General features: G+C 46.5%; 1 protein-coding gene across 1 annotated transcript in view; it reads left to right on the forward strand.

Moving 5' to 3' along the window:
• The window catches only part of ZFHX3 (zinc finger homeobox 3), a 265,248-nt gene that overhangs the window by 150,173 nt on the left and 92,233 nt on the right, over positions 1 to 22,842 (forward strand). Inside the window, exon 4 of the mRNA XM_033218845.1 lies at positions 10,203 to 10,434. Coding sequence (XP_033074736.1) covers positions 10,203 to 10,434 — 232 coding nt within the window. The remainder of the gene's footprint in view (positions 1 to 10,202; positions 10,435 to 22,842) is intronic.

Consider the following 22,842-nt stretch of genomic DNA (forward strand, 5'->3'; position numbering starts at 1 on the left):
TTTTTTTTTTTTTGGTGGCAAGGGCATGGGCTTAAGGTTTGGATTCAGGCTCTGCCTACACCAACAGCCTGACTTTGGCAAGTTTTGCACTTCTTGTAAGGGAGAAGGCAGCCCTGTGTGTGTTCAGTATCCTCTGTCTATGTCATAATTCCTATATGTCAGTTTCTTTATTGTCAACCAAGGATTCCTTTTTGGAGCCTGGGGAGGAGTGAGGGTTGGTTTTAAGGAGAGAAATATCAAATAGGTATGTTCAGTAGATGTTCATTTCCATCCCTAATCCTGAAGATTAACTGATGAAAAGTAACATTACTAATAGCCTCACTTATTATGAGGGCTAACCATGTATCAGACACATTGTATGAAGCATTTTATGTGAATTATCCCATTGATTCCTCCCAGCAGTGAAATGAGGCTCTGTTATTGCCCCTGTTTTGCACGCAAGGAAACTGTATGTGACTTGCCCTACGTGGCACAGCTGGTGAGATTCAGAGTGAGGGTTTTCCACCGGGCCACTTAACATAGAGTGCCCCACAAACCATCATTATTGGCAACAGTTTGACATGGAGTTGGATGAGCACAGGCTAGAGTAGTGTGTATATGGTGCTGTATTAGTTCGTTCTCACGCTGTTAATAAAGACATACCCACGACTGGGTAATTTTTAAAGGAAAAAGGTTTCATCGACTCTCCATTCAGCATGGCTGGGGAGGCCTCAGGAAACTTACAGTTATGGTGGAAAGGGAAGCAAACATGTCCTTTTTCACATGGTGGCAGGAAGAGAAGTGCAGAGTGAAGGGGTGGGGAAGCCCCTTATAACACCATCAGATCTCATGAGAACTCACTGTCACAAGAACAGCAGCAGGGGTAACTACCCCCCTGATTCAGTTACCTTCCACTGGGTCCCCACCATGATATGTGGGGATTATGGGGACTACACTTCAAGATGAGATTTGCGTGGGGACACAGCCAAACTGTATCAGGAGGCTTTTATTTTTGTATGGGGACCTAAATTTGGGAGAGCTAGAAAATAGTGCTAGGGAAGAAGTACATCTTACAAATGAAAGAAAGTTGCTGCTCCTGGTATGATATCCTAGCGAAGAGGTGATTGTCAGATTCTGGAAGTTCTAGGTTGTTTCTGAGAGTAGTCAGTTTGAGGTTAGCCTGGTGGGACCCACTTTGTTGTTTTAATCGCCCACATACTCCCCTCAGCTTCTGAGCTCTGTGCACACTCACTCAACCTTTGTGGAAACTAGTCCTCATTTTGCTTGTGACAGTATGCTCTGGTAGGCCCCTTCCTCTGAGTCCTACCATGAAATAAGATGTAGGGGGTGTTCATTCACCATGATATGCATGCATAGCATTTACTGTGGGCAAAGTGCCTACACACACTTTTTTTTTTTTTTTGAGACAGGGTTAATAATTTGCTCCCATAATGGTAAAAATGCATGCCTGATAAATTTCCTCACCATGTATAAACAGTGTCTCCACACTCCTTTCTGGAGCTCTCCTAACAGAGGAAAGTGAAATCTATTTACATGGAGGCGTCGACATTCCACAAGGATCCATGTTTGTGTTTTTCCAGAAAAGAGTCAAAGCCAAGGCAGATACAACCTATAGACAGGTATAGACTTAGATAGTTATTTTCCTTCTAGAACTTACTGTTTTTCTCAGGGTCACTAATGTTGAGAATTTTGAATCAGGAAATGTGATTTGTGTAAGGGAAAAGGTAGAACGGGAAGTCTTCGCTCTGGTCTTGGATATGGAAAGCGAGCAATCATGGCTTGTTCCACGGCCTAAGGAGCCTGGCCTAGAAACCAGAAACTAGGTCAGAGCAACCCAAATGGATTGATCTAAGGGAACATTTTTACTTCCTTTTACTTTTTTCTTACAAATCGTGGTTGGGGCTTCTATCTTATGGTGTCTGCAGGGATCCTACAATGAAATAGAACTAAATTAGCATGTGTCAAGGACGAGAGCTTGAGCAGATGAAAAGCCAGCATTGAACAGAATATACATATATATTTAGGTTGACCTTCCAGGAGTCTTCCTAAAAATGTGACATTACATTTGGAACTATAACGCGATCTCACTGATTAAAAAATTAACCTCCGCCACTCCTGGTTGCATTACCCCTGGGAGGATTTTCTTTTTAATTTTAGGCATTCGAGGTGAACACCTGGGTCTGCAAAGTCTCATGTTCCACAACCCCCTGCAGTCTGTGCAGCGTAGCTTGGCGGCTGTGTACTTGGAACTTGGACTCAAGTCTCAGGCTCTGGTCCTGTTTCTTCCATGCTCAGTGTGACCTTGCAGGCTTCTTTGAGCTTTGGGCTCCTCCAAGGATGAAAGCCAAATGTGACCCACCTCATGGGGTTGTAATGTGAAAATTTAAAAGTGTGTGTAGGCTGGGTGTGGTGACTTACATCTGTAATCCTAGCACTTTGGGAGACCGAAGTGGGAGGATTGCTTGAGCCCAGGAGTTCGAGACCAGCCTGGACAACTTGGGCAGACCCTCTCTCTACAAAAAATTAAAAAATTAGTCAGGCGTGGTGGCACGCACCTATAGTCCCAGCTACTCAGGAGGCTGAAGTGGGAGGATCATCTCAGCCTGGGGAGGTTGAGGCTGCAGTAAGCTATGATCGCACCACTGCACTCCAGCCTGGGCGATAGAGTGAGACCCTGTCTCAGACACAAAAGAAAAAAGAAGTGTGTGTGTGTAGATGCTTCACCCACAGTAAATGCTCTGCATGCATATGGTGGTGAGTGAACACCCGCTATGTCTTCCTTACTTCATCTTATCAAGTTGAGGAATTAGCAGACTTACTGATCCCCATCTTCTCCCCATCCCTCTCACTGGATTTGTTAGTGAGATTTCGTAGTCCTCTCCCTGAAGGGAGAGCTGAAGCTGTTGTGTGCTGTGGTTGCTGTCTTTCCCTGGAGAGGGGTGCTGTAACAGGCAGCCTCTTCCATCATGGGGCCTCCAGTTCTATGGACTGAGAAGAGTTACAGACAGGCTCGCCTGCCTGCCTTTGGCCTGACAGGTGTCTTGGGGGTTTTCCGGGACATTCCACCATGGGGTTTCTCCTCTGCTGGGCAGGAAGCACCTGGCATCTCCTGGAATAGCTGGCTGGCTCAGAGGGGCTGCTCTGGAAATGGAGTTGCCCTCTGTGCCTGTGTGCACAGCACAGTGTGCCAAGAGGGCGGCTGCGGTATGTTTATAGTAACAGGTGGTACTTCCCGAGGAAGCTTTGTTTGTGAATTGAGTGTGTTTGTGTGTGTGTCAAAATGTACTTTGTCTATTTCTACTTTAAAGGGGAGGCTTTGACAAAACCTGATCAATATTTTGCATTCCATGCATGAGGAACCAGATGTTAGAAGTTTCCTCTCGTTGGGGAGGAGGAGGGAGCTGGGGCCCCTCCAGATTTATAGAAATCAATGTTCTCTGACAGAAGTTGGTTAGTTTTCCTGGGAAACAAGTAACAGGAACACATTTTTTTGATTTTCACGATGAATTATTTTCTAACAAGAGCCCTCTTTTCGTCTCTTTGACTTTCAGTGTTTGACTAGGGTGAACGAGCACAACATACTAATGGAGTAGAATCCCACAAAGTCGCGCAGCGGAGCCTCTGTTCTCTCCCTTCTTTTTAAATTATTAGTTTGCTTTTTGCGCTTGGTGTTACATGCCAGCCCCTTTATCCGAGGTGCCTCTTGTTGCAGGGAGGGCTTTGCTGTGTTCTTCTCATTGAACCAGACCTAGAAGGGAAGGCACAGAGACGGATGGGGGCCGTGAGATGTTTCCATGTCAGAAGCATTGGAGTGTCATCTTCCAGCGAAACTGAGACGGGATGAACATTTTAAAGCATAAGTAGCCCTAATAGGATTAGGAAGAGGTGCAAGAAAAGGTCTATTTGACCGACGTGAGTGAGCCCTCGTATGAACCCTGGCTTCGTTTCCAGCCATAGCCATTGACCCCCTAACGTATGCCAAGTTTCCAGTGAATCCAGATGGAGTGAATCCAGTTGTTATCCACTGCACAGCATTTGGAGGACTTGGAGATAGTTGGGCTCTTCTTCTGCTCCCATTTATGACTCAAACTAGATACTTCCTTCCTTCATCATACTTCTCCAAGGTTTCGGAAAGTAAATTCAATTGCCAAGCATAGATGTTTCTTTCTGTGAGAGCTACAGTACCTTTGCAGTTCTTATGATACAGTCTTTTGCAGGTGCTATCTATCTGTCTGTTTTTATCTATCTGTTTGTCTGTCTATCTGTCTGTCTATATCTATCTATCTGTCTGTCTATCTAGTCTATCTGTTTATGTAGTCTATCTAATCTATTTATTGAGACAGGGTCTCACTCTGTCAGCCAGGGTGGAGTGCAGTGGTGTGATCATACCTCCCTTCAGCCTCCACCTCCTGGGATCAAGTGATCCTCCTGCCTCAGCCTCCCAAGTAGTTGAGACTACAGGTGTGTGCCACCACTCTTGGCTAATTGTTTATTTCCTTTTGTAGAGACCGGGTCTCACCATGTTGCCCAGGCTGCTCTTGAACTTCTAAGCTCAAGTGATCCTCCTTCCTTGGCCTCCCAGTGTTAGGATTACAGGCGTGAGCCACCACGCCCGGCCTCCAGGTGCTTTCTAAACAAGCAAGTGAGTTGGAGTGGGGGTGATCAAGGAAAAGTATAGTTAGATTTAAGGTTATAGGGAGAGGTTGGCCCAACCAAGTGAGTTTGGGTAGACCTGAGTTTCCACTCTTTTTTGGTTAGCTAGGTTGACCTCGAGCTACTGGTTGGTCTTGCTTTCTCATTAGTAATTTGTGGGAAGATACTGGATTTTCTTGAGTTAGCGAGGAGGCCTCTGTGATTTTCAGTATTCCAGGAAGTATATTCTCAAAACAGTATTCAAGCCAAAGGGGGATGCCCTCATTATACTCTTCCTTGTGCTCTTGGAGTTGCTGCTGTCACTGCCTGCATCACCTGCAGTTTAAGTCCCTGGGGTTGGGCATATTCTGTGTGCATGTGTGTGCCTGCGTGTGCGTGCATGTGTGTGCGTGTGCACACAGTGTCTTGTGTTATAGACACTTAGACTCAAACCGAAACAATCCCCTGCCAAATGGGCTCACCAGCTGGTTTTCTCTGGGTCTCCGGGTGGCATGCATCCCAGCACACTGCCCACAGTTGGAGCTGTTGTTTTGTTTTCTTTTTAAAATTACACTCCTGACCCGACAAAGGAGAGTAGGTAGGAATTGTGAGCACAGAGTAAAGAAAATGGAAAAAGTAAAAACAGAACCCGGTTGCCCTCCTCCCCAGCGGGTGAGCTCTGTGATAGAGGCGGAAGGGGTTGGGGAATTCAGGATTTGCGTGGGAGAAAAATTTCCTGCCTGGCGAGGAGAGCAAGAACTCTGAAAGCAGGCAGCTCCTTTCTTGAGTGCACCACTGGGATTTGTGCCTTGGTGGATTCTTCATATATTACAGTGAATTTAATTAAATACATTGTGATCCCAATTGAGGGTATTCTAATTAGCTGGGTCAGGAACAAATTATTCTCCCTCCTCCTCCAAATGAAAACATCCACTCTCTTCTGCGGGGAAGGCATGTTCTTGGCTGACTGACTTGCCCCGTGGAGTGCTCATGGGCCTCTTAGCACACTCCCTATCGCTGCTTTTTATTACGCAGGTTCCAAGGGTGGGGATTCTGGGGATAAGGCCAGTGCCACTTGGGAGGAAGGGAGAGAGGATCTGACCAACAGGGTCAGGGGTTGAGCCGCTCAAGGCCTAGGAAATGGCCGAATGATGTGGAGAAGGTCACAGAGGTCAGGACCCTGCCGCTAGCTTTGGGTCTCTGTTTACTTCTGGTTGGACAACTTAAAAAATAACAAGACACTTGGAAAATCTGGGGAGAACAGGACTTGTCACATGCAGGTGGACATCAGTGGACCCAAGCAGAAGTTTGGGTTGGGATGTTAGGTTTATGTGTAGCTGTTTCCTGGCAACCAAGATATAGTTTATTCTGTATGTTTTGGTTTTTTTTTTTTTTTTTGATTTTGAGGCAGAGTTTTGCTCTGTCGCTCAGGCTGGAGTGCAGTGGCTCACTGCAACCTCCACCTCCCAGGTTCAAGCGATTCTCCTGCCTCAGCCTCCCAAGCAGTTGGGACTACAGGCATCCGCCATTACGCCCGGCTAATTTTTGTATTTCTGTAGAGATGGGGTTTCACCATGTTGGCCAGGCTAGTTTTGAACTCCTGACCTCAGGTGATCCACCGGCCTCAGCCTCCCAAAGTCCTGGGATTACAGGTGTGAGCCACTGCACCCGGCCTGTTCTGGATTTTTTCAAGTGTTTTGGAGAATAAACTTGGAATACAAAGCAAGCTTGGAATTTTGAATGAATTCTAGGAGAGGACCCTAGGTGTGTTCACTCAACCAGGGTAGGTGGGAGCAGCCATGGCTCCATTTTCTTGTTTCCTCTTATTCTTTTCTCCACGATTTTTAGTGTGTGCCCAGTTTCTTGCTAAAATGACTCTCAAAGTGGCAGACAAAAGAATTCATGGCAGTGTAAGAGATTGTAGTTTACCAACATGAGCTAGAGTGTGGTGTGGATTTTAGAATATCTTGATCATATCCTGTTTTAAAAGTGTGAGTCCTCGGTATGATGTTTATTTCAGTCTGGAGTTTATACGGTCCTATGACCCAAAAGCCCATGGATTTAAGGACAAAAGACATTTGACATCGTATTTCCATGCAACTCTTTTGGCCACGTTATTCCTCTCTTCTGGCTCAGAGATTGAAGACTCCAGCCATTTGGAATAGAACTCTCACACATCCATATTCAAATTTGATGTTTGAAATTCAGTGCCTTATTGTGAGGAAATCCTGTTTCATAGGGAAGTAGTGGGGGATTGGAGGTAAGGCTTTAGTGATTCTTGATCTGATTTCATAGTTTATTCTACCTCCAAAATCTCTTGATGGAACGTATTTCTTTGAATTTCATGGCTGTTGTCTCTGCTATCTTTTATTCATTCAGTTTTAGTTGAAGCTTTAATGAATATCATTCTTTCGGTCCTGGTGACCTAAGACAGCAGTTCTTGGCTCCCTTACAGGTTTCCAGCTCCTCGGTTTTAGGACAAACTAAATGGAATATCCTGGAATATCCTGGTCCTGTTTGTGGCTTCTGAGTTCTGAGGGGCCTCGTGGAGTAGTTTGGGGGAAGGGATGTGGGCTAGCTCATCTTCTCTGTTCACTTCTGCCTGCCTTCTCCCCAGGATTGTAACCTCCAGAAAGCACTGCCTCAGCACATTGCGTCCTCCTGACACCCTCTGAAAGGAACCTCATCGCAGAGAAGGCAGTGAAGTTAAATCATTTTTAAAAAGCAGCTCAGAGGTCAGGCGTGGTGACTCACGCCTGTAATCCCAGCTACTTTAGGAGACTGAGGCAGGTGGATTGCTTGAAGTCAGGGGTTCGAGACCAGCCTGGCCAACATGGTAAAACCCTGTCTCTACTAAAAATACAAAAATTAGCTAGGTGTGCTGCCTCACGCCTGTAGCTGCAGCTACTCGAGAGGCTGAGGCAGGAGATCACTTGAACCCAGGAGGCGGAGGTTGCAGTGAGCCAAGATTGAGCCATTGCACTCCAGTCTGTGCGACAGAGCAAGACCCTGTCTCAAATAAATAAATAAATAAATAATAAATAAATAAATAAAAAATAAAAAGCAACTCAAATTTATCTCCAGAAAAGTAGCTTTTTATCACCAGTTGTAATTTTTGTAATAGTTAAGATTGAACTCACTGGTTCTTCCAACACTTTTTTGTTGTAGAAATTTTATTTTGTCCAAGGTGCTGCATTTGAGTGTGTGAATCACCCATTTTGGGGGCAGAAGGGATTGTACTCTCTTGGTGCCTGTGAAGCTCGCTGCATTCTTACGTACAAGTTGGCAAGATTTCCTATGGGATACTTGAGCCAGTTTATGTGATTGAGGACTTCAACCCCACTCCCATGAGTTTTCTGTGACACTCAGTTGGTGCATTTGTGTTTCTTCTTCCAGCGAAGTACAAACGTGCTTCTGGATTTTTCACACGTGATCAGTGAACACAGGACGTGTGCATGTCAGTATGTGAGCCTCAGGGCAGTGTCCCTTGATAGGAAGCACTCAACAGGGCCACTCTGGTATTTTCAAGATTGCATGGCATGCAGGGCATTCTAACCATTCTAGCTTGTCAGTGTCTTGCATTCTGAGCTGGGCAAGGATGAGACATCCAAGCAGGACTAGAAACCATTATCCCGGCATAGACATCAGACAGAAGCAGTGTGGGTCAGAAAGGAGACAAGCAACATGGGCAGTTCCGCGATGTTTGTTGTGGGCCTGCCATGGCTCCAAGGGCCAGGTTTGGCTGACTGGGCTGGGGGTTGGGGACAGGTGGTGAGGAGGAAAAAGGAAGGACACGTAATCACAGGAACACATAAAGCACTCACATGACCTGAATTTCCTCCTTCAAAAGGGTGCTGGGTACATGGCTGGAGGAGACAAGCCTCAGGTTCTACATCTCTCTCTCCCCCCAGCTTACCTTGGGTCAGTCATTTAAGCTTTTGGGAAGTGTTTCCCTTGCTTCATGTGTATCCAATAAAAGAATTCCCTCTTCCCCTAAAATGAATCATTGGAAATGAAGGAGACGGCCTTTCTACACCAGGAGCACATTCATTCTGTGTTAGTCAAAAAGGGTCCATAGCTTTCATTACATTCCCAGGAGACTCAGAAACATTGTGAGTTTTGTTCTTAGGTCACCTTTAAGTCTTCCTAGCCACAGAAGCCTGGGGTCTGCCACCTGTCTGCATGACCTTTTCTATTCTGATACCCCAGACATGAATCCTTTCTGTGCCTGCCTCCTGGGGGCTCTTAGGCTGCCATGCTCTGGGATCAACACTGTATCTACTAAAAACAACAGAGGACGTAATTTGGATGGTCTGACCATCTGATACACCAGCTTACCAATGATATTGGCCAATGATAAGCTGGGTGACTTTGAGATACTGACAGGGAACTAGTCTGGAGAAATGTAGTTTTCTGGCATTTTTTAATCTAGGGGAAAACCTAATTTGGGGTTCTCCCAGTAGACTGTGGTTTTAAACACAAACACTGGAGTTGTCTTGTGAAAAAGCCAGATACTAGCTCTGGCTCCATGTTCATGACCTAGGGTGCCGTACAGGCAGAACGACCAGAGGCTATTACCTGAACCAGGGGTTGGCTTAACTTTTCCTGTCATAATTTAGTACATTTCTATAGTAACAATCTAGACCTTGTGGACTATACCATCTCTGTCACAGCTGTTCAACTCTGATGTTTCAAAAACATCCATAGACAGTATGTAAAAAAATGGACGTGGCTATGCTCCAATAAAACTTTATTTACAAAAAACAGGCAGTGGGTTGAATTTGGCCTGTGGGCCGTAGTTTGCCAACCCCTGATCTAACAAGAGAAGGACACTTTCGAGAACAAAAGGGGAAACCTTTAACCTTGTGCCAGGAAAGCCAGTGTTGCACTGAGAGGGCCCATGTGATCAGGATTATCAACATTCTGAAAAGCCACATGGCAGGGGCTGTTTGGGGGAGACAGGAATGGGTATCAGCTTACTGTGCCTCTTCAAAGAACTGCTAGAGAAGGGTACTCTGGGGAAAACAAAAACAACCCCTCTAAGGAGTCTCAGAGTTGAAGACTACATTGGTCCATTACTGTACTGCTACCAAGAACTGCCCAGGACTGGGTAATTTACAAAGGAAAGAAATTGACTCACAGTTCTGCAGGGCTGGGGAGGCCTCAGGAAACTTACAATAATGGTAGAAGGGGAAGCAGGCATGTCTTTCTTCACATGGCAGCAGGAAGGAGAAGTGCTGAGTGAAGTGGGGAAAAGCCCCTTATAAAACTTATCAGGTCTCATAAGAACTCAGTATCACAAGAACAGCATGGAGAAACCACCCCCATGATCTAATCACCTCCCACGAGGTCCTGCCCCCAACACGTGGGGATTACAGTTCAGATTACAATTCAAGATGAGATTTTGGGTGGGGACACAGCCAAACCATATCAAAGACTGTCCTGTTTGGCTGTGGAGATGTGTCCCCTGGAGGCATGCCTCTGCCTGTGACCAGGATGGTGTGGGCTGATGCCAGTGGTGGCTTTGAGTGGCTTATCCAAGGCATGTCCTTCTCTTTTGTCCCTCGCAGCACCTGCAGCAGCATGAGAGTGGTGTGGAAGGTGAAAGCTGCTACTACCACTGCGTTCTGTGCAACTACTCCACCAAGGCCAAGCTCAACCTCATCCAGCATGTGCGCTCCATGAAGCACCAGCGAAGCGAGAGCCTGCGAAAGCTGCAGCGGCTGCAGAAGGGCCTTCCAGAGGAGGACGAGGACCTGGGGCAGATCTTCACCATCCGCAGGTGCCCCTCCACGGACCCAGGTGAGTGGTCTTGCAGGCGTGGGAGGCCCAGGTTGGGCCTGGGTGTTCACCTCCTTGAGGCCTCCTGAGGACTTCTGTTTGAGGGAGACATTACTGCTTTAGCTGGTCCTCATGTTCCTTACTGACTTCACAGGTGAGCACTGTGTTTTGGAAGGAACGTGCAGGGATTGTTGCCTGCCTGCCTTTCTTTTCTTTTCTTTCTTCTTCTTCTTTTTTTTTTTTAAAGGAACTTGGCAGCACTTTTCTTGGAGCAAGGCTCAGTCTTAGGAAAGTCACAAGCTACTACCCAGGGAGCAAGCCAACAGAAGATATTCTCTATTCTAAGATTCCTCCAGTACATACTTTAGATTCAATTTATTGGTTCAGATTGACATAGCAAATCCTACATCGTGTGTCCTGCTCACTATTAAGAGTAGACAATTTGTGGCCTCAAAGTCTGGTCAGTACAATTGAACTTTAGAGAGGAGTAAAACAAGTGCTTGTTATAAAAATTTCAGTTGTATTTGGGAGTGATTCTGGCTGTTTCTTGGGTCCACGCTGCTTGCTACTTCAATGCGTCTAGACCTTCTAGTGGGAGCTCGCCTCGTTTCTACCTCCCCATGTCGTCTCCTTGCAGCCACCTTTTTCCCCACTTCCCTCCCTCCACCCATGACTCCCCCTCCCATTGGGACTTCATTGGGTAGAATCACCTCCTCTTTTCTATTTTTTCCATCTTCCAGTCTCTTGTGCTCAACTTAGATGCATAAGACAGTCACTTGCCTCTTTCGAAATGAAAACTTTCCAAGAAAAGCTCTCCTTTCATCCTAGGTCCCATGCTCTCTCTATGACAGAATCTTCCAGATTCTTAAGAGAACCCTCTGACCTGCTCACCTCTATTCCATGTCTCAACCTCCTACAACCCATTTCCTCTGTCACCAAGCCACTCTTGGGAGGGTGCCGCTGATCTTTGACTGACACAGCCCAGGATGCGCTGGGCCTGACTGTTTTCTGTTTGCAATGTTTGAAATTGTTGCCCAGCCCTTTCTTGAAGCTCCCTTCCCTTCCCTTGCCTTCCCTTGGCTTCCAGGGTGTTTTCCTCTTTTCCGCCGGCTTCCCTTGACAGTCTCCAAGCCTGACCCTGGCTGGTGGTTCTCAGCCTGCCCCATGTGCCTGGGCATTGGGCACTGTGGCCTGGTCCTCGGCTCTCAGCCTCTTGAGCTTTGATCTCCTGGTGCTGCCAAATGCCCTTGAACAGCTTCCTGGACGCCACTGGCCCCACCTCCCAGATGCTGAGCTTCCTGGACTTCTCATTGGCCACACCTCCTGGACCCCTTGCTCACCACTCTCTCTGCCACACTTCTTTTTCCTTTTAATGACAGCTTGTCTAATGGCCCAGCCAAGCCAGAGACTCGAGGCCACTCCTGGTCCCTCAGTCTCCCGCAGCGCCTTCTCAGCCATTCAGCCATCATGGGTGTGTGCAGCTTTAACTTTAATATAATAAACTTACATGTTTTTATAATTTTTAAATGCAAAAAGTTACATAAATTATATGAAGAAGAGCATGCCCCTTTCCCATCCCCTTTTCCAGGGGATCGGCTTTCGACTTTCAGATGTTTCTTTTGTTACTTATTTCCATGTTTCTCCTCATGCTTCTACGACTGTATCTTGTTTTTAAGTTTTAGATGTTACCTCTTGACTTTCTAGCTGGGCAGATGAGGATTTCACTGGTGTGCTGTTCCACAAACCCACCTGCGTATGCACCTACACCCATACCCCAACCACAAACTCACTGAGATGGCACACACACCAGCCCCGATACCTCATTAAACACATTCTTGCACCTGTGCACACACGCATGCACGCACGCGTGCACACACACACACTTTCTCTGCATCCCACACATTCCATCGACATTCACATACACAGCCCACAGACAAGACACCATATCCACATACATTGTATACACCCACACACACCCTGTATACGCTCACACACCCACACAAGCCATATACTGCACCCACGCGCCCCATCCGCATGCACCTCCCCCACATACACTGCACCCCCCACATGTGAACATCATAAACTCATAGACACTGTACCCCCACACACCCCACACACACTGACAAGCACCCTCACTCTACCCACAAATACACAGGCACTGCCCCGCACACACCCGCACCCCCCATACCCCACTTGGACTCCCTCCCATTCCCCACTTGGACTCCCTCCCGTTCCCCAACCCCCTCCACACTCAGTCCTTCCTACCTCCACCTTCTATTATGATTAAACAATAATTGGGGGTTATATTAATATTCAGTGTTTTCATTATTATAACTATAAATATTAATCGCAGCTGAGCCATGTAGAGTTTTATAATTTCATTTACCTTCTTGTACAACTTATTGTCTTCTCTGGTTTTCTAGGTACCTATGATTAATTCATGGCGAACCTTACTCCGCCAGAAGTAGACATTTCCTAATCTCTGAACGCTCTGCTCTATCAGTTTTTCTGTCAGCTTCATTTCCTCCTGGAGGCATCCCTCCTAAGCCCCTCCAAAGCCCTCTGCCCACCTGCTCCTCTCCGGATCATCCGACTGCTCCTTTGCTGCCTCCTCATATAAATGAAACAGCAATTCCCAAATGATGGGATAGACCACAATTCAAGAATTTCTCTCCCAGCTAGAGTGGTCGAGGTTTCGACAGTCAGTAGGAATCGTTTGTTCAGGAAAGGGCTGTTGGGTGCTGGGGTAATTTTTGTCACTTGAAGGTCACTGCAAGACTGTCTCTTGCCATGTGTTTTTCAAACACCTCTTCTGGTTAAAGTTGAAACACCTTAATTGGTGGAGCTTCTGCTTTGCCTCTGATCCCATCCATCTGCATGGGAGCACTCTCAGGAGTGAGGGATGAGGACGGGCCTGAGGCTGAGGCCATTGGGCCATCTAGCTGTGAGGGAGCCCGTGCCCCACCCCGGGATTGTGGCCTCCGTTTGATCCGCTGCTCTGCATTAGTGCACTGTCCAGTCATTCCCCGGATTCTTTTTCTTTCTACCAACACACCTAGACCTGTTTCTTGCTCAGGGTTTGTGTTTTGTTTGGGGTGTTTTTGTGGCCAGCTCTGCAAACATCATTGTTTTCATCGTCTGTTAAAACCTGGTCCATTTCACCCCTCAATTCTTTCTTTCACTCTGCTCAGAATTCCTTTTGTATTGAGATGCCCACAGTAAACAGTGTACAACTGCCACTTCACCCGGAGTCTGTGGCCTGGAACAAACGGTTCCCCGTTTTGGAATGTGGTGCTTGCGTGGATGCAGCCGGCACCAGTGCCTTCGAGGCTCCTCTCATTTAGTGTGCACTGCGGGTTTTTCCCCACGAGAAGCGTGTGAGCAACGTCAGTGAGATGATGGACTTCCCTTCCGTATTTCAAGATCCTTTGGGATTGGCTTTGACCTGGAGTCATGTTTTTGTTCCCTCCCCTGCTCCCTCCCCACGCCACACTCTTCCCCTCCCACACACAGGCTCCAGTTCAGTCCATACTACCGATGACAAAAGGGACAAAGTATTACGTATTATTTATTCATATTGACATTAACAAGAACTTGGTTCTGTTTTAGGAACCACTTTAAGAAAACTCATCTTAAGATATATCCTCCCTCTCCCCAGGGGTTGGCTCTTCAAAACTTGAAAGGATATCTTCAAGAGAATGGACGTTATGGACCTTGTAGAATTGAGACGTTTAAGATGATCAACTTTAAATTTTGTAAACATCGACTTTATAGACTATTCCCAACTCTGTCCTCTTTAACACAAGGGTCAGGACATGATTTTTCAGCTAGAAATGTCATCCTGTGGCATCAGGAGCATTAGGAAGTCCTAGAGCACCTTTTGGGAGCCCCACCCGGTCTGACCAGAAGCTGCCCATCCAGAGCTGTGCTGTCTCGAGTTGGAAGTTCTGGCTTTCTGTCATCATACTGCTAAGTGATGACATTCCTTCTCCTTTCCTCTTCTCCTCTGTTGTCCATGTGCCACAGAATATTACACAAAACCTTTCAGAAACAACTCCCTGTCCCTTCTGAGTTCTGGACCTCATCCTCAGTCTCACTTCACCACCTGTGGGTATCTAGATGTCTCCTCCTAAGGCAGGAGGGGTGAACTCCACAATAGTTTCTGCCCTGTGGATGACAAAAAAATATCATCTATTCTCAGTTTACCTGTTATTTAAGTCACATGTTTGCCAGTCGGTCCAGTTCATCATGTAGCCTGCCAACCCATGTGAACCTGTGGGTCTGGAGGAAGGAGTCAAGGTAGAAGAAATTGCAAAGGTCTCCTCCGTCCCTTCAGAATTTTCTGGTGGCAGCCAGGATCTATCTCTGCCATGACTGGTTATGTAACCCTGTGAGAGGCCTTGTGGTTGGGCACATACATCTAAGTCCTGCCCTGCACCAGAGTACAGAGCCTTGGCCGCCAGCTGAGTGCTAACAGTTAGGCTGCTGTGCCCGTGTGGCCCTGCCGTGGTGGAGTTCTGCCCCTTATGTCAGTGGGCAGGCCGCGTCCTGTGTTAAATTGTCTTTGGTTCAGTGTGATGGTCTTTGTCGTTACACTTTTCCACCCTTACCCCACAATAGACACAAGCACGCATGCCTGCTGGGGCCTTCCTGTTTTAAAAATGGCTTGGAAATACATCGCTCAAAGACAGTAACTCACCAGGTGTGGTTCCTCTTCCAACCCCCACAATTTATTTTTATTGGCTTGAGTGTTTTTTCTGCAAGACCAAGTAGTCTCTGGAATTGGTTGGGATTTGGTCTCAGCATTTCATACTTACCCACCCACAGGTAGAAGCCACTCATCATCACTGGCCGGTGCCCTGGGCCGGAGCCCTGAGTTGCCGGCAGCTGCCATTTGCTTCCCTAGTTGACCAGAGCTCTTGAAAAATGGAGAGCTCTCAGAGGTGGGTCATGTGGAGGATCAGCTTCCCTGTTTGCTTATTTAAAAGGCATTTCTGGCTCCTGGGTGAAACTGTAGTTAATTTCATTCTATCAAGTGCCCTGGGCTTTGAGAACACAGGCCCTTTGTATTTCTGCTGTCAGCCTTTCTCCTTCTCTTCCTCCTCCTATTTTCTCTCTTCCTGGCCTTGTCCTAAGTACTTTCTCTTTCATGTAGACATAGACCTCCAAATTTTACATGCATGTAATTAAGTTCAACAATTCTTTGCTGACGACCGATTACATATAAGGATTTTTCTGAGGTGGAGAGCATAGCTGATCACTGATGCCTCCTCTGCGCTCTCAGTATGGACACACTGATGACTAGACCAGCTCAGGCATTGGAAGTAACTGGACCCGGACTCAGTTTACAGAGGGCGCACGATGATTCAGAATTTAAGAGACTTGTTTTGCTTGGAGCAAAAAGCAGTATCCCCCTTTACAGATACATCTTTGGCATTCACAGTAGTGAATTTCTGGGGCCAGAGAGGTGCACACAGTTTGCCAAGTGATAGTGTGGTTTTGGTGACAGCCTTTACTGCAACACTCACTGGCCTCATTTGATGGATCATTTTTTAAAGCAAGTTTCAGGGTGTTCTGCTTAACTTATATAGCTTAAAAGACCAAGAATATATATTGTCTTCAGCTTTCTTACTTGGTTTTGTTTTTATTTTTCAAAGTTGGTGTAAGGCTGCTCTCTAAATATAAAGTATATCTTTTTTTTGTAAATAGCTAAATTATATGCAATTTCAGTGTAATTTTTCTGATAGCACTAAAATATGTTGTGGCCAGCTCTGAATTTCTGAAATATTGTTTTTATAAAACCAGCACACCCATACTTTTTTCTCCTTTCCTTTTTACTGTACTTCTTGTTGACCGGGCTTGGGGAAGGTATAGGAACTTAAAGTATTTTTAACTAGAGAAGTTAGATGTAAAAGTACATCAAAACAAATGGAGGTGCCTGAAATTTTAAGCGTTTATGGAGGCATGGAGAAAATTTGACTTTATCTGTCTAAAGGACATTCCCTGATGAAGGACTGTTGGGACAGGGATTGTAAATTTCAGCATGCTTTTTAGAAAGATGCTTCACAATGCAAGGGTAAAGAGAGGTCATTATGTATGAACATGAAAAGAGAACATAATGTTGTTAAATGAAAAATGAGTTTACAGGATAACATAGGTTGATTCCTTTTTGTAAGTATTTTTCTTACAGCTTTAAAAATAATCATTCAAGCAAGGAGTTTGTGACTGGTGTCTGGCTGTTTTGGGGGTGGGATGTATTTATGTGGACTAACAATGTCAGGTGTGTGGCACGGGCTCAGATGCTGATGGTGTTTGTTGATAGAGATTTTAGCAAAATCACTAACAGGCTACCGAGAAGTAAATCTTGGTTGTCTTTTGTTCATGGAGGTGTTTTTTATTTGCCAGTATTCGTAGTTTGATCACTCTGTGATTCTCTTGCATTTTGCATTTACATAGAGAGGACAGGAGTAGTTCTCAGGGTGTACACTGTCTTGTTTTTCTGTTGGAACAGAGTTCTTGATTTGCCTTAATTAGTCCTCTAACAATCTACAAAGGTCAGTGCCAATTGCCTGTTCATTTACATTTGTAATTGTGATGGCTTCTGATTACGTATTTCTTGTCTTAGTCCTTCCTAAGTACATGCTAGTGTGTCCTCCCCCACCCGGCCCCCTGCAACACACACACCCCAGAGTGGTGTGAAGGCCAAAAATCTGACTCCTCGTAGATGAAACCTTTGTAGCGACTGTTCAGCCTCACTGGAACTTCAGTGTCTGTTCTGGAAAGCCATCTTGGAGAGGCTATTGCTTCTAAGTTAGGGATATAATGAAGCCAGAATCAGGGAAATTACGTCGATACCAGGCAAGAAATCCGAGAGCCATTATCTAGGAGCCTTGTTGAACTGAGTAATTAAGGGCAATTAAACTTTTCTGCTTGCTCTCTGCAAAATATGCTAATGATCTGGTCTGCTGGAAGGTGGACATACGCAGTGCTGTTTCACTGCTGTCAGATGCTGCTGGCCTGTAAGGTCTCCTGGAGAAGGTGTGGCATCACCAGGATGGACAGGTGGGCAGTGGGTTGAGCGTGCAGCCTCCCACCCAGCCTCCTATGTCCTGGCTGTCTGTTCCAGGACTTGCACCTGTTCACCAGTTACCTAGACCTGGCTGCAGTGGCCTGGGCTGCAGTGATTCATATTCACTCATTCTTTGATATTCTAGACCCACCATTCATTCGTTGTGTTATTTTTCTGAGATGATGAGCTCCCAGGGTTTTGTGCGTGTTGTTGCAGCATGTGACATTGTGGCATCAGCTGTACACTGCCCTTCGGGTTAATGTTGTTCTTGGTCAGGGTCTCCAGGCTGTCTTCCATGCTATCTTCATGAGTGGGTGGCAGTGCATGCCTAACGCTGCCCGCTGGGAGAAGCAGTGGTACTATAGCCTCTCACTGCTAGGGACGGTTTTTTTTTTTTTGGCACAGCAAAAAATAAAAGGAAAAAGGGGTACCTGCTGGTGGTTCCTGGAATTAGGAGAGACAGTATATGGGTGTGGTTGTGTGTTGAGGGGTGAGCATTGGGCAGGGGGTCCTCTGTTTACGGATGTGAGCATGCCAGAGACCCCCATTGGCTCGTCAGAGCCCAGTGACATGGGGACCCCCAAGGGAGCCACAGGACATCATGTCATACCAAGTGTTCTTTTTGTGAAACCTTGATTTTCAAACATCCCAAGTCACCTTCAAAAGGTATATCCAAGAAACTTGACAATTTGAAACTCTGCCCTAGACTGAATGTGGATAGCTAGCCAGTGAGTGGGTGTTTGTGCTGGGCTGGGAGTTGGGGGTTCTGTCCCTGGATTTCACCGGAGGGGAGAGACATTCTAAAGCCAACTGTGGCAGAAAGTGGCAGCCGTCCTCTGCTGTCTCCTGCCGTGTGTGCAGACCCCTCCCATATGGATCCCCCATCCTAGCCTCGAGTTCACACTTTCTCCATTGCCTGAATGGATGTTTCCAGAGAAATAATGATTTGTACCTGTACCGTCTTTAGTAATGTCCAAAGAATCCATTTCTAGGGCTACTTACATCCTATATGAAACTTGTTCCCGACCTTGGTAGGGGCCAGGGAGGAAATAGAACATGCAACTATCTCTCTGCGGACAGAAATAGCTCAAAGGCTTTTTCTCAGAGTCACAGATGTTAAGGAACCCCCTTCAAACTGTGACCCAATTATAAGAATTATGGTTCCAAATTATTTTTTTCAAACATTGACAAGCAGTGGAAAGTTTTGTGGCCTCACAAATCAGTCTAAGCACTACCCATACCTCCCTCGTTCCTGGGCTTTCAGATCCCCTGAGAGCCACAAGGAAGCATCTCAAAATTCTCTATTAATGCTAAATAAAATTTTAAATCCAGTTTCTGCATCATACTAACCAGATTTCAAGTGCTTAATAGTGCCATGGGGCTCGTGGTTAACTTCGTACAGATTTCTAGAACAGTTCAGAAAGTTCTGTTGGACCATGCTCAGCTCCTCCTCACTGGGTTTCCTCAGACTTCTGGTAGACCTAGACTAGGTTTGGGCGACATTTTCCTTAGTCTTTTTTGGCTTGCATTTTAGAGAAGTGTGGTTCCCGCCAGCCTGGATGGGGTACATCTTTTCTTACTGATCTTTCTCTCTGTTTCACAGTTTTTCTCAGTATGGGAGAAACGTCTTCAAATAAGCATTTAATTTTGCGTTTTGCCACTTATGTCTTATTCCATTAGCAGTTTTGAGGGACTTTGAAAGGACTTCGTAAAGATGTGTTTTTCAGATGGATGTTAAATGGCTTTTTATCGTTTTATACCTCAAGACTATCTTGAGACCTTTTGTGTATATGTTAATAAAAGGAGCCATTTATTGCTTTTAAAAGATCTTTGACCTCTGCTCTAATTAGAATATCAAAAATCAGACAGTGTGTGATTTTCTTGGTACAGGGCCATCTGTTGTTTCAACCCAAAATTTTATCCACAATTGTCATATTAAAGTCAAAAAAGAATGTGTGTATTTTTCACCCCCCATTTCCATTGGTTGGCTTAAACAAAAGAATTGTATTTTCTCACAGTTCTGGAGGCTAAAGGTGCACAATCCAGGTGCCGGCAGGTTTGGCTTCTCCTGAGGCCTTGGTCTCATACAGCCTTGTCTCTGTGGGAGTCCCCCTGGTGTCTGTCTCTATGATTAGGACATACCAGATAGATTGGATTAGGGTCTACCCTAAAGGCCTCGTGTTAACCTAATCACCTCCTTGAAAGTCCTGTCTCCAGTCATAGCCACATCCTCAGGTACTGGAGGTTGGGACTTCAACCTAGGATGCTGGGGGGAACCACAGTTCAGTCTATAACCCGGACTTTCTGATATCTGAGGCCAGTTTCTTGTTTCCTTTTCTATGGTTACTTTGGGTGGGGCAGGAGGGTAGGACATAAAGGTGGTGGCAGAGATGAAGGGAGGTCATGGAGATCCTGGAAGTCGCCTCGGGCAGAACCGTCAGCGCCCACCAGGCCTTCTCTGGCTTCCTGCTCTCAGCACACGGTTCTCAGTGCTGGCTTTGGTATGGGATTAACTACTGTGACCACTGGAAGGGGAATCCAAATGAAGCTGGAAGTGCTCAAAGATACTCGTTAGAACAGGAAAAGGGGTCAGAGCCATGAGTCCTCTGAGCCCATTTTACCATGACTTTTTCCATAGCCCTCGCTGAAACCTCCCTGCTGGCAAGCAGCAAGAGGACTCACAGCCGGCCACATAGAGGAAGGTTCTTGTGCCTGTGAAATTTGATGGTCTTAGCATCGAGAAAAGCTGCCTTTGCTGAGGGTGCTCCTTCAGGCTGGCCTGTGTTAGGCTCCTTTTGGAGGGATTTATAGAAAGAGAAACTCCTTGGCCCGGCGCGGTGGCTCACACCTGTAATTCAGCACTTTGGGAGGCCGAGGCGGGTGGATCACTAGAGCTCAGGTATTGGAGACCAGCCTGGCCAACATGGTGAAACGCCATCTGTACTAAAAATATAAAAATTAGGCAGGCATGGTGGCAGGTGCCTGTGATCCCAGCTTCTCGGGAGGCTGAGGCAGGAGAATTGCTTGCACCCGGGATGCGAAGGTTGCAATGAGCAGAGGCTGCACCACTGCACTCCAGCCTGGGCGACAGAGCAAGACTCCGTCTCAAAAGAAAAAAAAGAAATATAAACCCCTCCCTGCTGCCCAATGCGCTTTTAGGAACTGAGCAGATCTCACTAGGCTTGTGTGTGGTGTTTGTGCTCTGGTTGGGGTAGATGCTTTCTAGAGCCTTACAATTTTCTATGACCTGTTAAGAGTATAGAATTCAATACGGTGCCAGTTGATTGACTGGACTTCCATCCAAAGGATTTCAGTTGCTGGAAGTACCTGAAGGACTTTTTATTCCTTAGTTTTTCCTTACCCTGTGTTATATACTCCAGGCTAGACATGATAGAAAGATCCCAGTGTGTATATTGTTACCCTGTGTAGCTTTCATTCACTTGCGCCTCCAGGGCAAGTCACATCCTGCTTCCCAAGGCTGGTCTTTCCCAGATTGAGCCTGTGATGCAAGCCCCGGGGGCAGCCTCCACAGGGCCATTCCTGTCCTGCACGAGTGTAAAGCAAAGGCGAACTCGGGCCTTTCCTGGCAATCCTGGATGTCTCAGGTTGCTAGGTTCCCATTGCACCAGCCCATCTGTCTCAGTGCCATGTTGCCAGTGGCTGCTGTATTGGATGTGCAGACAGAAGCCATTTCTTTCCCTGTAGAACGTTCCTGAGGACAGGGCTGCTGTAGACAGCAGCAGAGTAGGGACTTGGTGCTGAGGCCCAGGGCCCAGGGTCCAGGGCTGTGCTCTTCTCGCTGCGTCTCGCCTCCTTGCTGCGGGCTGACAAACGCATCCACGGGACAAGTAGCACTTTGCCCTAGGGGTGGGATTCTTTGTGTCTAGAAAACAAAACAGTGTGATCCATCGCTGGATTCTCTCCAGGATAGAAATGAAGAAATCCTAAGACTGAGGTGAGCAAAGAGGCAGCAGTTACCTGTGACTCTGCACACTCCAGAGCACGTGCCTCGGGTTGCTCTGAGAAGTGGGAACAGTTCGAATGGTTTTCCTAATGCCCAAAGCCCTGTGTGATTTTCTTGTGTGAGTCCATTTCAGAAGCATTGAGAAACCCCACAGCATGGAGGGCAGCCCTGATCTGAGTGGCCCTGGCAGGGGTCCTCACTGGAGTGGCTTCTAGCCTGTCGCCGGCACTGGCACCAGTGAAGTGTATGTGTGATGAGGATGTGGCCTGGCCATCTGCTGTGCAGCCCTGAACCCAGCCCATATGTTTTTATGGCAATAACTGGGATTTTGTAGTAGATGTCAGCTGGACTTTTGGTTGGTGAGTTTTTTTGTTTTTTTTTGTTTTGTTGTTTTTGTTTTTTTTTTTTTTTTAGAAACAGGGTGTCTACACAGGCTGGAGTACTGTGGCACAATCATGGCTCACTGCGGCCTCCCATCTCCTGGACTCAAGTGATCCTCCTGCCTCAGTCTTCCAAGTAGCATAGGCATGCACCACCACGCCTGGCTAATTTTCTTATTTGTAGACAGGGTCTCACTATGTTGCCAGGGCTGCTCTTGAAGTTCTGGCCTCAAGTGATCCTCCTGCCTCAGCCTCCCAAAGTTGTGATTTGCCCTGTTCAGGTGTACAAGTCCACTATAATTCAGGTGTGAGTTGCCTCCTTCACCACTCAACCCGTGGCCCCCAGTTAAGGGGAGCCCCTTCGGGCAGGGAGTAGAGGTGCCATGTCTCCAGCAACCTTGAGTACAGGGCTGACTGCAAGGAGGAGGGGTCTGAGTTGACCTGAACTTTGAGGAATCCATGCACGTGCTTGTCTGGGATCAGCATAGCGCTTTGGGGCTCTCTGTTTTAGCCCAGGGATCAGAAGTTTTTTTTTCCTAAAAACTAAATCCTTTCCTAGTGACTCACTGCCCAAGTATGAAACACAGGAAAGACTTTTGTCCTTTTAACTTGAGGACGAGTCGTCTGTACTACAACATAAACACCAGACACGAAGAATGAGAAACTAGCTGTGCTCAGGGTGTGTGCTGTGATGACTAAGGCAAATTGAGATTCTCCTCCTACACCAGACCCTCTGATGCGTAGTCACTTTCCGCAGACCATCTTCATACAGAAGACGGTGATGTTTATTTCCACAATAAGAATTTGATCTCACTCTTAGATATTGTAACAACAACAAAAACCTACACAGTGCCTTAACACTTTTGTTGTCTTGGTGGCCACAGTGCTGCGTGTCCAGAGGTCATTATTCCATTCTTGAGGGCTGATGACCTACTTCTGATTTCCATGTCTAGCTGGCCTTTGACAGACAGGCCTGATCGAATTCTGCAGCCATTTGATTCTCTGAGGACCTGTGC

This window comes from Trachypithecus francoisi, unplaced genomic scaffold (assembly GCF_009764315.1).
Source record: "Trachypithecus francoisi isolate TF-2019V2 unplaced genomic scaffold, Tfra_2.0 Lachesis_group10, whole genome shotgun sequence".
Taxonomy (NCBI): domain Eukaryota; kingdom Metazoa; phylum Chordata; class Mammalia; order Primates; family Cercopithecidae; genus Trachypithecus; species Trachypithecus francoisi.